This window comes from Salvelinus namaycush, chromosome 22 (genome assembly GCF_016432855.1).
Source record: "Salvelinus namaycush isolate Seneca chromosome 22, SaNama_1.0, whole genome shotgun sequence".
Taxonomy (NCBI): domain Eukaryota; kingdom Metazoa; phylum Chordata; class Actinopteri; order Salmoniformes; family Salmonidae; genus Salvelinus; species Salvelinus namaycush.
The window spans coordinates 24,575,555-24,590,891 of NC_052328.1; the positions used below are offsets into that span (position 1 = coordinate 24,575,555).

The 15,337-nt window shown below is 42.1% G+C and overlaps 1 protein-coding gene across 1 annotated transcript in view; it reads left to right on the plus strand.

Moving 5' to 3' along the window:
• Positions 1 to 6,474, plus strand: part of LOC120017685 (protein bicaudal C homolog 1-A-like) — a 76,436-nt gene extending 69,962 nt beyond the window's left edge. The window contains exon 21 of the mRNA XM_038960609.1: positions 3,435 to 6,474. Coding sequence (XP_038816537.1) covers positions 3,435 to 3,562 — 128 coding nt within the window. The 3' untranslated portion in view covers positions 3,563 to 6,474. The remainder of the gene's footprint in view (positions 1 to 3,434) is intronic.
• The last annotated feature ends 8,863 nt before the right edge of the window (positions 6,475 to 15,337 follow it).

The following is a 15,337-nucleotide window of genomic DNA, read 5'->3' on the forward strand; positions in this document are numbered from 1 at the left end:
AGGTAGACTGTCTTACTGATGCAGTAGGGGGTCATGTTGAGGTTGGAAGAGGGAGGTAGTCTGTCTTACTGATGCAGTAGGGGGTCATGTTGAGGTTGGAAGAGGGAGGTAGACTGTCTTACTGATGCAGTAGGGGGTCTTGTTGAGGTTGGAAGAGGGATGTAGACTGTCTTACTGATGCAGTAGGGGGTCATGTTGAGGTTGGAAGAGGGAGGTAGACTGTCTTACTGATGCAGCAGGGGGTCATGTTGGAAGAGGGAGGTAGACTGTCTTACTAATGCAGTAGGGGGTCATGTTGAGGTTGGAAGAGGGAGGTAGACTGTCTTACTAATGCAGTAGGGGGTCATGTTGAGGTTGGAAGAGGGAGGTAGACTGTCTTACTAATGCAGTAGGGGGTCATGTTGAGGTTGGAAGAGGGAGGTAGACTGTCTTACTAATGCAGTAGGGGGTCATGTTGAGGTTGGAAGAGGGAGGTAGACTGTCTTACTGATGCAGTAGGGGGTCATGTTGAGGTTGGAAGAGGGAGGTAGTCTGTCTTACTGATGCAGTAGGGGGTCATGTTGAGGTTGGAAAAGGGAGGTAGACTGTCTTACTGATGCAGTAGGGGGTCATGTTGAGGTTGGAAGAGGGAGGTAGACTGTCTTACTGATGCAGTAGGGGGTCATGTTGAGGTTGGAAGAGGGAGGTAGACTGTCTTACTGATGCAGTAGGGGGTCATGTTGAGGTTGGAAGAGGGAGGTAGTCTGTCTTACTGATGCAGTAGGGGGTCATGTTGAGGTTGGAAGAGGGAGGTAGACAGTCTTACTGATGCAGTAGGGGGTCATGTTGAGGTTGGAAGAGGGAGGTAGACTGTCTTACTGATGCAGTAGGGGGTCTTGTTGAGGTTGGAAGAGGGATGTAGACTGTCTTACTGATGCAGTAGGGGGTCATGTTGAGGTTGGAAGAGGGAGGTAGACTGTCTTACTGATGCAGCAGGGGGTCATGTTGGAAGAGGGAGGTAGACTGTCTTACTAATGCAGTAGGGGGTCATGTTGAGGTTGGAAGAGGGAGGTAGACTGTCTTACTAATGCAGTAGGGGTTCATGTTGAGGTTGGAAGAGGGAGGTAGACTGTCTTACTAATGCAGCAGGGGGTCATGTTGGAAGAGGGAGGTAGACTGTCTTACTGATGCAGTAGGGGGTCATGTTGAGGTTGGAAGAGGGAGGTAGACTGTCTTACTGATGCAGTAGGGGGTCATGTTGAGGTTGGAAGAGGGAGGTAGACTGTCTTACTGATGCAGTAGGGGGTCATGTTGAGGTTGGAAGAGGGAGGTAGTCTGTCTTACTGATGCAGTAGGGGTCATGTTGAGGTTGGAAGAGGGAGGTAGTCTGTCTTACTGATGCAGTAGGGGTCATGTTGAGGTTGTAAGAGGGAGGTAGACTGTCTTACTAATGCAGTAGGGGGTCATGTTGAGGTTGGAAGAGGGAGGTAGACTGTCTTACTAATGCAGTAGGGGGTCATGTTGAGGTTGGAAGAGGGAGGTAGACTGTCTTACTGATGCAGTAGGGGGTCATGTTGAGGTTGGAAGAGGGAGGTAGACTGTCTTACTGATGCAGTAGGGGTCATGTTGAGGTTGGAAGAGGGAAGTAGTCTGTCTTACTGATGCAGTAGGGGGTCATGTTGAGGTTGGAAGAGGGAGGTAGACTGTCTTACTGATGCAGTAGGGGGTCACGTTGAGGTTGGAAGAGGGAGGTAGACTGTCTTACTGATGCAGTAGGGGGTCACGTTGAGGTTGGAAGAGGGAGGTAGTCTGTCTTACTGATGCAGTTGTGGCTGCTTTGCGTGATGTATTGTTGTCTCTACCTTTCTTGCCCTTTGTGCTGTTGTCTGTGCCCAATAAAGTTTGTACCATGTTTTGTGCTGCTACAATGTTGTGTTGCTACCATGTTGTTGTCATGTTGTGTTGTTAGCATGCTGTGTTGTCATGTGTTGCTGCCATGCTATGTTGTTGTCTTAGGTCTCTCTTTACGTAGTGTTGTGTTGTCTCTCTTGTCGTGATGTGTGTTTTGTCCTATATTTATTTTTTTATTTTTTATCCCAGCCCCTGTCCCCGAAGGAGGCCTTTTGCCTTTTGGTAGGCCGTCATTGTAAATAAGAATTTGTTCCTAACTGATTCGCCTAGTTAAATAAAGGTTCAATTTAAATTTAAAAAAAAAAGTAAAAGTAGGAGGTCACAGGGTTGGGCGGTGTCTGTGTGGAGTCTGAAGTCACTAGGGCAACAGGCCTGCCTGCTCTGCTTGGAGAAGAGGGGGGAGGAGCAGGCAGAAAGCGAACACAATATGTTGCCCCGTCACCTTATTAATTCAGCCACTTACCTAGATAGCAAGTTAAACTTAGTGGTCATGTAAACGCAGAATTCTCCGTTTTTCAAGCAGGAAAAAAAGATAAACGCATAAGAAATCTCTTGCTGCGTTTTGTAAACACAGATCTAAAATGCTTCTTATTGTGATTTCTGCTCGGCATCAGACTCATTTTGTGCTTCAGTTGCACTTCTAAACTCTGAGAATTCACCAACGGGCAGCAGACAGGGCTCTGACTGATGTGTAGCTATTTTTCTCCAGTACTTTTCTCTGTGTAGCCAGACTATTTTTCTCAGGTAAGATGCCAGATTAACTTTAAAGCAAGACATTAGGAAATGTAGCTGGCTACATTCTTTCTATAATAGGCCTAAACATTAGAAATATGATAGCCATGCATCGTTTTTGCAAATACCCCAGTATACGATAGATACCGTATACCGCCCAAGCCTAGGTCACACTGAGGTTTGGAGATGGAGGTAGTCTGTCTTATTGATGCAGTAGGGTCACATTGAGGTTTGGAGATGGAGGTAGTCTGTCTTACTGATGCAGTAGGGGTCACATTGAGGTTGGGAGATGGAGGTGGTCTGTCTTACTGATGCAGTAGGGGTCACATTGAATTTGGGAGATGGAGGTGGTCTGTGTTCTGTTGTGAGAAGTGCTTAAGGCGAGAGTTGGTTCCACTGCTGCACTCCGTTGCCAAGCTCAGATCAACTCTAATCTCTGCTGAAGAAGTCAGTGAGCTCCAAAACAGGAACACCCCCCCCCCCATCCTCCTCTCCTCACTTAAAGATGCTGAACCATTTTATTGACACATTTTTAAATAATTCTGTTCAGTAGATGGGTGATCTGCCTGGCAAACCAATGGGTCACAAAGAGAGGTCTTGTTGATGTTCAAAGAGAGGTCTTGTTGACATTTTCCTGTCATTGTTGATTTAGTCTTGACTGCATCGAAACACTAATAATCTGTACTTTCCCTCCAATTTTGTTTACAGTTTGAATTGACTTGTCGGACTCTTGATGAAAAAACATAGTATGTTATTGAACATATCTGTAACAATTGCAATTATACAGTTGTATGTTATTTTGTCTTTTCCAGAACTGAACAAGAACCGAAGGAAGCTGTTTGAGCCTCCTATCAGGTCCTCCTTCCTGGAAGGGGGCGCCAGCGGGCGTCTGTCTCGTCAGTTCAACGCTGACATGGCCAGTGTCAGTGGCCGGTGGTAGAACTCCACTCCCCCAGAACCTAACACGACAGAGACCCAGCCTTCAGTGCCTCTCTTTGGGCTTCTGTAGCCCAGTCTCCAGCCTCTCTGGGTCTCAGTGGTCCACCCTCCATCTTATGCTTAACAATGACTGTTAAACTCTTTTTTTTTTGGGGGGGGGGGGCCATAACAAAAAGCCATAGTTTAACCAGAAGTGCCAAAAACGAGATCTCCGTGGTATAGAAAGTCCAGTGTTCACTCCACGTAGTGCTAAAATGTTTTTGTGGAGTATCTACACATGAAGGGTATTTGACTAATTATGAAGGACAGGTACTGTCTAATAGTTGTAATTTTTTGTTGAAGGGAACAGGCCAAATGATTAGTACGAAATAATTACATTGATACCGTCTGCATTCGTAGTATGCTGTTGTATCAATGACATGCACTTTAACAATACTAGAATTTTGCCTGTGAAAGCCTGATTCCTCATATTGGAATACCTATGCATTTTGTATTAACTCAAAGCACAGATGTATTTGTACCAAGCCAAATGTAAGCACTTAGTGAGATGGGGTAATGAAGTTAATTAGGTTCAAAGGTCAAAGTGCACAAGTGACATCATCAACTAAACACAGAACCTAGAAAAATGACCTTTGACCCCTCAGTGTTTTGATTGATGGACATTCCACGAAGGTCAGTGTTGTATCCACCAGCAGTTGGGCAGCAGTCTTTCAAGGTCATATGTATTTAGACAATTATGATTTTGTATTTGCATTATGATTATTTTTTTAAATCATCATTTTTGGGGGGAGGTTTTAATGATAATCAGTGTACATGTATTTTTTTATGTTTTCATTATTTTATACATTCATGAATGAGTTCCTATGGTTTGTAATTTGTTTATTATTAGTCTCTTTGATAATTACTTTTGCCCCATAATCTGTGGAGCGGTCAGGTTGTGCCATGAGACAGCAGCAGAGAGTGAGAGCGCAATCTGTCAGAAGTGATTCTGTTTGTTGGCCTCCTATGTTTTTTTTAGTCCTTGTCATTATGTCTCCTGTTAACCTTTCTGTGGTCTCTACTCTATGTTGAATCCCACTGTGTTCCTCTATCGGTTCAGGAGACCAGTCACTATTCCCAGACTGTGTGCTTTTATCTTTCCATTCACTTTGACTGCCTTTAGAGCTGCGGACAGAGCAAGAACCTACTACAATGTAGAATGCCTCCACACTATTACAGTATAGAATGCCTTTACTTCTCTCTACAGTAAGTTGCTCAGCAGGGAATTGTTTCTATTAGAATATTGCCATTTTTCTGAACAGGACTGACACTACTGCTCACATAGGTTGATACACCACAACGTCAGTGGAAACTCAACTTTGTTTCATGTGACAGCCCCTAGCCTAGACACGTTTCTCGACATTTACCAAGATTGTGTCCTCATGGAAGAGTCTAAAGTCTTCATAACATTTATTCTAGATTAAATTAACTATAGTGAAAATATACAATTGTCAGTATCGGTTGTGAAATCAGATATCCGGGAATCTTGTAAAGCTATATTTGATGAAGTAACAGGATTATGTGTGCAGTGGTGCTGCTTATCAAAGGATGGGCTCACTCTCACGCTGTGTTATGTTCGGGTTCATATAGTGGCACAGTATACTCATAGCTTTTTGTTAATGTTGGCTGACTCTGGAATGTGTATTTGCTATAACTGCTTCAGATTGAACCCCCAGATTAAGCCTGGAAGTTGAGTCTTTTGCATTCTATCATATACAGAGTGTTCGTGTGAAGTACTCACCATCTTCATGTGCAGAACGCTTGTTGGTAGATGGTACAGCATTTGACTGACAATGCAGTGACCTCTATGTAGAGCCCAAGGTGTGAGTCTAAAGAGGCCACTCAATCTTCAAACTAGATTCTAGGTTCAGAATGTTGAAGTAGATGGAGAGGACATTTCAAAGCAACTTGCATGTCAAAATTGTTCTTAAATGTGTTTCCGCACAGCAGCAACATCACTCTTAGCGTCAACCGTTCTGTAATCAAGCACAGAGAGTCATTTGTTTTTCTTTTTGCATGCTTTCTCTCTTGACCATCTGTTGTTTCATCTGTTTACACTATACCACTTTCCTAACTGATTTGAGCCATTCTCAATGTCGTTGTTGTATTAATATAACATATTCTGACATGGTTGTCATTTCCGACCAGTAGTGTAGTGGTTCATTTTCTTAGACATTTTAAAAAGAGACAGGATATTAAAAGGGATTTGTTACTCCACAAAGAAATATGGGGTATGTTTAACCCTTTATAATGGTACTATATTGAAGCTGTTCAGCATTGATTTATGTCAGTGCAGTTATGTCGACCCATGTACCTACAGTGCAGACGACAGTGTTTGTTTTCGCTTCTGTAAAGCCTCTGGTCATTTGTCTGTTTGGAGGGCAATAGAGATTGTTTTCTGTCAAGTGAATGTTAAAGTGAGAATTATTGATGCCTTTTATCTAGTTTAATGAAGGGAGTCATTTGCAATCAGTTTACCACCAACCTCCTTTCCCCACACCCTTTACAGAACCGTTATGCAATTGTCTTTAATTTTTGTGTTTAGTCCTTGTTATTCCTAAAGGGATACATTTGAAGGGGTCTACTTTGTACTGAGATCAAATGGTACAACATTTATAATGAATGTAAACCACTAAGGAATTTATGTATGTATTGCTTTGCGTTTCTATCCTGTGCAGCCATGCTTGTTTTTTAGCAGTATATCTCCAGTTTCCTGTGAGAGAAAGGTACAGTGCCATAGCTATTTTCCTTTTGTTGATAGGATTGTTGAGCAGGACATTGTTTTAGCTCTGTTGTTAAATCTGTAAATATAGTACAGATAAAAAGTGTTTGAGGAGTTATCAAATGTTATTACAAAGGAAATAAATGTATGCAGTAAAATGTTTCCTTTTGTTTTTGTTCATAGCACATACATTTTGACTGTTATAGTGAAGAATGATATTCAATGTGTGAAGACAGTGAATTTGATACAATACTATGGTAACCATAGTTGAGGAAAGCCTGTGTGAGGCCCACACTCCCATAATCTGGAATATAATCCAACTCTTGGTATGTCCAATTTGGTGCCAAAGCTGACATGTCCACTAATCCCGAGGCAGGATCTATCTAATCCCAGAGAATGAATCGACAGAGCACTAGGAAACACTAACCCATACCAACCATCCTGCCTGTATCACCACCGTACTAAATAAGGAATGTATTGTCTCTCCAATGTAACGCTCCGCCCCCTTCTCTCTCTTTCCCTCTTCCCTCAGATTCACTGTAGAGGAGGGAGAGGGAGTAGCAGCAGCTGGCAAATGTAATCCATTCCCATGTAATTAAGTGGCCCTAGGGTCAATGGTGGGTGCGCTGTTCTACTCTCTACTGAATGCATCACCCTTCCAGTCAGGTCACAGCTACATTCTCAGCTGTATTGTGTTTTTGCTATATACTTACCCTTTACCACTTTGCCAATCTATTGTATCACTCTTTCTGTCTTGCTCCAACTGATGTGTGATGAGCTCTCTGGAGCAAAATGGCTGCCATGGCATTACCCAGGTGGGTGCTACACATTAGTGGTGGATGCAGGGAGTTTCTGCTGCATGTAATGTAAAGCCCTTTGGGCACCTGGTGGAAAAAAACACTATGTAAATCCCATGTTATTGACTGAATATTTAGATGTGTTTATCTCCTCCAGGGGGCACTACAGTAACAAAACTCCTCTACTAGGCCTACCGGTGTATTGAGCTAAATTACAGAAAAACATTTATTTGAATCATTCAGCTTTACTTAGTGGCTATTATTAGAACATGCTCCTTGAATTTATTAGGATTTTACAGAAAATTGCTTCTAAGAGGAAATAGTGGCTCAACCTTTTATTGGTGTGAGCATTTCAAATTCTTGGATATAGACCTATTTATGGTACATCTCATTTAGCTTAGTCTATTGAACTATTTCTTTTAATTTGAGGCTGTAAAACAGTCTGAGGCATATTCATTGCCCTTCTCTTTCCCCATAGCAGATGTATGCGCTCTGATGTAGAAATCGTTCATCCAATGCAAATGGACCTTCTCCATTCACAGCAGAAACAGCTGGCCTCATTGAAATGTTTTCTGAACAAGCATAGCGCGTAGACTATGATTCTCCTCGTTATCTCATAAAGCATCATTATCTGAATAGGAGCCCTGCTGGGGAGAGAAAGCTGAACAATATATCACTGCCTTTCATGTAAATCTATATGTAAAGTTAATGTCCAATGGTTGTTCTGTGAGGATGTGTTGTGAAGAAGAAATTTATCCTGGAATTGTTACTCTTTGAAATAAGTTATTTCATTAACATTAGAAAACAGTTTTCTCTGTCCTGTAAACAGTGCTGCCATTTAGACATCAATGAAGATGGTGTGATGGCATCTAAAAATAAGAGTAAAAAAAGATGCCATCCAAAAATACTTTCTCCCTCGCAAAATGTCACTGAGAATGGTTACAGACAGAAGGGTTTCCAGGCGGTGTTGTCACCTCACCTATTGTCACCTTAGTAGCTTCACTGTCAGAATGTCTGACTGTTGTAGAAATCCTTTGCATGTTCTATGCAACATCTATGAGGATACATTGATTGAAATTGAAATGGTATTGACTTACACCCTGGTCTCGACAGTATATTGCGTTTGAGAGCTACATTTTTTTTAGACCAGTAATATGTTATTTTGGGCAGGTGCCACATGAATGAAATGTCTAATCCTAACTCTGAAGTCGGTATTACATAATGGAGCAGCAGGACTGCAGGAGTTATTACATTGTTGTACTAAAAGTCTCTCGCACTCTCTTCAGGTAATTGCCTTGCTGCAGGCAGAACAATAACATTTTCTTTGTGTGAAAATGTCCATTTGAAATGCTGTTCCAAAGAGAGAAACTGCTTCTGCTAGTCCTACATTAGCATCACAGAAGAAACCATGGAGACTTAAAGGTATTTTAATTACAATCTAACTATGTGTTGAATGAATCCCCTGGCTCTTACTATTTAAAGAACAGCAGCATACCCACACCAGACTACTCTGACAGACAGAAAGGAGATGGGTATTTGGGTGGTGTTCATTTCAAGTACAATGTAATCTGTATACTAGGCTATGCAGTGCATTTAGATACTATAGTTACAGTACTCCTTTTCCTTTGATGTAATTCCCAGAATTCTTAGAGCAGATAATCAGATTTGGCCATGAGATTGTTTAGTCAGAAGATCACAAACACACTTGGCTTCACTTCACTGTTAAATCACTGTATGTTGTGCAACAGTGCTCTTTGATTCTGTCCTCATCAGCTCTGGCTCACAAAGTTGTCCTGTCAGCATCTATGCCAGTGTTTCCCTGGACAAGCACACCTGATTTAACTTGTCAACTAATCATCAAGCCCTCAATGAGTTGACTCAGGTGAGTTTGTCCAGGGCTACAACAAAAATGTGTGCTGTGGGGGGGTACTGGTGGACTGGAGTTGGGTAACATTGGTCTAAGACAAGGTCACGTTTATTTAGTCTACATTTAATTTAAACCAAGACCATCCTCATGATTCATAGTCATGTTTGAAATGATGTCATTTCAATTTACTCCCACATTCAATCCTAGGAAGTGAATGACTCACCCTCATTGTGATAAAAGCATTTATTCGCAGAGAATCTTCCTTGCATCTGTCTTTCTCTGCTTATTTATAGCTGCTTATTACTAGATGTCCACTCATAACTTGGATGGAATGACCACTGTCAACTCACTTTGTGCATGGCCATTAATCCAACAGCACAGACTGAGCTCACTGCAAATCGATGACAAGCTCCATTTCACTCACACATTACCACCATTTGGACGGACTGTGTTGGTAAACTGTTAGGCCCTGTCACAACACAGCACAACACGACTGTGACCCCATTGCATGTCCGGTGTTCACCCCCAGGGGAGGCAGTGAAGTGTTACACCCTTAGAGTGCAGTTGCTGGGCTCCTGCCAGTCTCCACAGTGTGTGTGAAAGGACCAGATTAGCTCTCTGGTCCAGATGAGACCAAGATGAGATGGGCATTAAAGCAGTCCATAGAAACATACATGTTTAGATACACATACCAACACCCCAATCCCTCTTTAAACCAACCATGTCAGGCTGCCTAAAGCCAACACACACAGCCTTCAATCTCTAGCAAATATTTTTTACTATTTTTATTTAACCTTTATTTGACTAGGCAAGTCAGTTAAGAACAAATTCTTATTGACAATGACAGCCTAGGAACAGTGGGTTAACAGAACAACAGATTTTTACCTTGGCAGCTCAGGGATTCGATCTAGCAACCTTTCGGTTACTGGCCCAACGCTCTAACCACTAGGTTACCTGCCACCACACTATGGCTTGGTGAGTCTCTCCTTTTTTCCCTTGTGTTTCTCTCCTCTCTCTGTCACCATGGTCTCACGTGGGCTCTGATCTAAGTGCCACAGAGTGAGCAATATGACAATACAGAATGAAGATATGACACACAAACACACGGGCTGTGTTACGCAAGCGTGCATTTAGTAAGAGCCTCTGCAATGAGAAGAAAGGGGGAGGGAGAGGGGGTGGACGGACTGGTGTGGCCACAGATCAGTGTGGAAGGCTCAGCGGAATCACCTCCCACGTAAGGCTCTGATGCTAACGCAGGATGACTCCCCCTAGGGGTTAGCATGGGAAGGGGGCTGCAGGGAGGATTACGGGTGGGAGGGCTGCATAATCACTCATCCTCATCTCCCTCCTCTCTAGAAGCAGATGAGTGAGAGAGCGAGAGAATCATATTAGTTAACTTAGCTAGTAGAGGCTATAATGGCTGTTTGGCTGTAGATGACTTAACTGTTAGTTAATTACATGGAATTGTTATGTGAACAGACAAATCCGAAACAGATGCTGTCTTAATCTGTTTTCTCTGTTAATTAAAGCACTGCAATTAAACAACATGGGTTCATTACCAATTGTCTCACAAACACTGGCCTGATATAAACTAACACTGTGGACAAACACACAGAAACTACTTGTCTAGACCACACTCAAGAGGCTAGTGTAGTAGGACTCCAGTTGATATGATGTGCCAGTGTTCACACGTCATAACACACACTGTATGTATTTGGTTATATTTGAATTAATAGCTTGGTTTGAGAGTAATATTGCCCAAGCAACTTTTCTCATACAAATAGCTGTAGAGAGAGCAATAAAACCTTCAATTTTAATGAGATATATTTTTGGCCAGGGCGGGCGTTAGGGGGCCTGGCCCAACCTACCGTACCTCCTTGCTAGTCCAAATAATATATTTGACCGAGACGCGCACCAACAGAAAGAGGCATCAATCTCAGTTAAAGCATCCGAGCGAGAGAAACAGCGCTCCTCTGTCTCAGTATGTGTACACCATGTGTCTGATGTCCGGGCCAAAAGAGTATGGCATGTCATACTATTTCTGGCCAGTCAGCATCAGACACGGGCTACATATAGAGGGGCGCTGTTTCGCTCGAGCGGATGCTTTCTCCGGTGATATAGTTTCAGCAGAGAGGAAGAGGCGAAACGAGAGAGCCCACTCTTGCCAGAATATGTCCAGTGTAAGCCCAATACGTTTCTATGAGAACATGCAGACCTTTCCCGCCTTTGGGACAAAGACTCCCATTGTTAGGACGGAGACATGAGCATCTCATCATTGTATACAGATCTCTGATTTCAGCCTCCTGCGAATTGGAAAGGAAAGTTGGCGAGTGCACAGTGCACTGTTAGGTTGATGGATTGCTGTAAAGTAAATTGATGTTTCACCAAAATTATATAATTACTCCTGTCTAAATAAAATCATTCAAAATACTTCACCGGGGAGCATGACTTAGCCAACCGGGATCATTAGCTTCTTTAAATAAAATGCTATGGATTGTTTCAAATCACAAGTGTGTTTGGGAACCCCACAATTTAGGTAGTGCACGTGGCAATAGGTCTAGCTCAGTTATTCCCAGACTGAGGTATGCGTAATGCCGTCGGGGGTACGCCAAAAAAATAAATAAATAATAATAATAATAATAATATTCTTCACATTTATAAAACAGTCCATTGATATTTTCCAACTGGGCTATACATTTGCGTGAGGTTTTTTTCACGCCTGAGTAGCCTCGTTTCACTGTCAAAAATAAAATTAAACCATCTAGTGTTCAGCAAAATAACAACATGATGTCAAATACAGGTATCCTAGTCAAATAATTAACATCCAATCACATTAACCGTTACTCTCTCGTGGGAATTCGACTAACGGTCCGTATGTAGCCAAACGTAGCTGCTGCTCATGTTGGTATCTGTACTGATGGTGCAAAAGCCATGATAGGGAGACATCGTGGATTGGTAACTGTACACAGCAGCATCCACTGAGGCTCTTGCTGCCAAGGGAATGCCTGACAGCTTGAAAGACTTTTGGACACTACAGTGAAAATGGTTAACTTTGTTAAAGCAAGACCCTTGAACTCTTGTGTATTTTCTGCACTATGCAATGATACGGGCAGTGACCATGTAATGCTTTTATAACATACAGAAGTGCACTGGTTATCAAGGGGCAAAGTATTGGCACTTTTTTTTAATCGAGAGAGGAACTTATAGTTTTCTTTACTGACCATAGTTTTCACTTGTCTGACCACTTGCCTAATGACGAGGTTCTCACAAGCCTGGCCTGTCTGGGTGATGTTTTTTCTCACCTGAATGATCTGAATCTAGGGTTACAGAGACTCTCTGAATTTAGGATTACAGGGACTCTCTGAATCTAGGGTTACAGGGACTCTCCGTAACTATATTCAATGTGCGGGACAAAATTGAGGCTATGATTAAGAAGTTGGAGCTCTTCTCTGTCTGCGTTAATCAATCAAATCAATCAAATGTATTTATAAAGCCCTTCTTACATGAGCTGATGTCACAAAGTGCTGTACAGAAACCCAGCCTAAAACCCCAAACAGCAATGCAGGTGTAGAAGCACGTTAACAAGAACAACACACAGGTCTTTCCATCATTGTTTGATTTTTTGTGTGCAAATGAACTCAAGCTTACGGACAATGTCAAATGTGATATAGCGAAGCACCTGAGTGAGTTGGGTGAGCAATTACGCAGGTACTTTCCCAAAAAGGATGACACAAACAACTGGATTCTTATCCGTTTCATGTCCTGCCTCCAGTCCACTTACAATATCTGAACAAGAGAGCCTCATCGAAATTTGAACAAGTTGTTCTGTGAAAATGTAATTTAATCAGAAGCCACTGCCAGATTTCTGGATTGGGCTGCGCTCAGAATATCCTGCCTTGGAAAATCGTGCTGTTAAGACAGATGCCCTTTGCAACCACATACCTATGTGAGAGTGGATTCTCGGCCCTCACTAGCATGAAAACCAAATACAGGCACAGACTGTCTGTAGAAAATTATTTAAGACTGAGACACTCTCCAATAAAACCCAACATTGCAGAGTTATGTGTATCCTTTCAAGCATATCCTTCTCATTAACCTGTGGTGAGTTATTCACAATTTTCGAATACGTTTTTTTTGTAAGATGGTTAAATAAAGAGCAAAATTATTGATTATTATAATATTATTATTTGTGCCCTGGTCCTATAAGAGCTCTTTGTCACTTCCCACGGGCCGGGTTGTGACAAAAACTCACTCATTCATATGTTTAATAAATGTATCGTATAGTGTGTGTATGGCAGGCTTACAATGATGGCAACAAAAAAAAATACATTTGAGAGTGCGCTGACCCTGGTGCTAGAGGGGTTACGCAGCTGGAGGTTGAATGTTTGAAGGGGTACGGGACTAAAAAGCTTGGGAACCACTGGCCTAGCTGATTGAGTTGTGGCTGTTAGTGAAAAGCGTCTAAAATATGTGTCTTGAGCATAATATCAAAGGCTGCATCAAGAAGAAGATGTGGTGCGTCTCTCTCCAGAATGCATGCATATGTAGGAAAGTGCCCATTTGTCAATGTCTTATTTCTGATTGTCTTAACTCACCAAGTGGGCTACACCACCATTTTTTTCTTAGCCTCACACAAGTCAACAGTGTTTTTTAATATCTATTGCGAATGATAGTTCCTCAGTATTTGAAAAATCTTTCCAACACTCCCAGCCGTGATAATCACCAAGTCTCTGTGTGAAATAGCAAAATATCATGATCTGATGATCCCTTATATCCAGTGGAAACCTCATAAAAACAGCTTTCTGTGATAATTTGATACAATGTTGAACTTCACTAGCAACAGCTCAAGTCAAGACAGATAGAAAGAAGTGGAATTTTCATCAGGATATTTTCAGTTATTTTTTCTCAGCTTTAGGCCTAGAAACAAAAATATAAAATGCAACATGCAACAATTTCAATGATTTTATTGAGTTACACTTAAAATTAGGAAATCAGTCAATTGAAAATGCCATGGGCCCACCCACTTGGGAGCCTGGCCCAGTCAATCAGAATGAGTTTTTAACTCCTCGGTTTCATCAGCTGTCTGGGTGGCTGGTCTCAGACAATCCCGCAGGTGAATTAACTGGATGTGGAGGTCCTGGGCTGACGTGGTTACACGTGGTCTGCGGTTGTGAGGTCGGTTGGACATACTGCCAAATTCTCTAAAACGACGTTTGAGAAATGAACATTACATTCTCTGGCAACAGCTCTGGTGGACATTCCTAAGTTTTTTGTGAGTATGGAACATTTCTAGGATATTTTATTTCAGCTGATGAAACATGGGACCAACTCTTTACATGTTACATTTATATTTTTGGTCAGTATATTTGACTTAGTTGATGATGGAAGTTATAAGCCTTCTGCTGCATTGGCCTATAGGCTATCCATGAGTTCTATGCTCTAATTTCTTTAGCCGCTAATGGATCACAGCGTAGTAATGTGTCCATATGGCAGAGGCTAGTTATTATTGAAATGAAACTGTTCCACGAAAATGTGCATATAAAAATAATCATAAATGGCACGCAGATCGGTATGAATGATAGGATAACTTGTAAACTTCCCCAAACTTCAAACTCACGATCTGCTTATGGTCTTTACCAATACACCCATTTAAAAAATTGTGAAACCGCAAGTGCGCGACACATAGGAGGTCCCGTGATAGGAGGTCCCGTGATAGGAGGTCCCGTGATAGGAGGTCCCGTGATAGGAGGTCCCGTGAAAAAAACGGACCCGCCTATGGAAATCAAATGCACTCCAACTGATTCATTCTAGCGCCGGGTCGGTTTTAAACCAGTTAATCTCGCTACTAAAAAGGGAGAACTGGCCTTACTGAATCAGAGTGAGGTATACAGTTTGAATCTCATCAGAGTGTGCTGCATTTGTAATGCCATGGTGATTATGGGCTTATGGGTGTTTAATTCGCCTGCCCATAACCCCACAAAGTAATCCTCCTCAAAATGAATCCATTTTAATATGCAGGCAAACTATTTGTCCTTTAAAGCTCTCCAGAAGTGTTCATATGCCCTGTATTGGACCAAAATTCAGAAACACATTGATAATAGACATTGTTACCTACACATCCTCAGTTGACATTGAATCTGCTGCAAAAATTGGCATGCGACTTTGTTTTGTGTTTCCACATAGTGTGTGTTAACAAGCACACGCGCATCCTTGTGTGCATGCCTGCGTGTATCTGTAGGGGGGTTTAGGGCTTCCCTATTTCCAAGTGTATAAATTACATATACGCTGCAGTTACTTCCTCTGCCTTCTCTGCAGAATGACTCAGTAGTCCTATCAGTATCGGCGCAGACG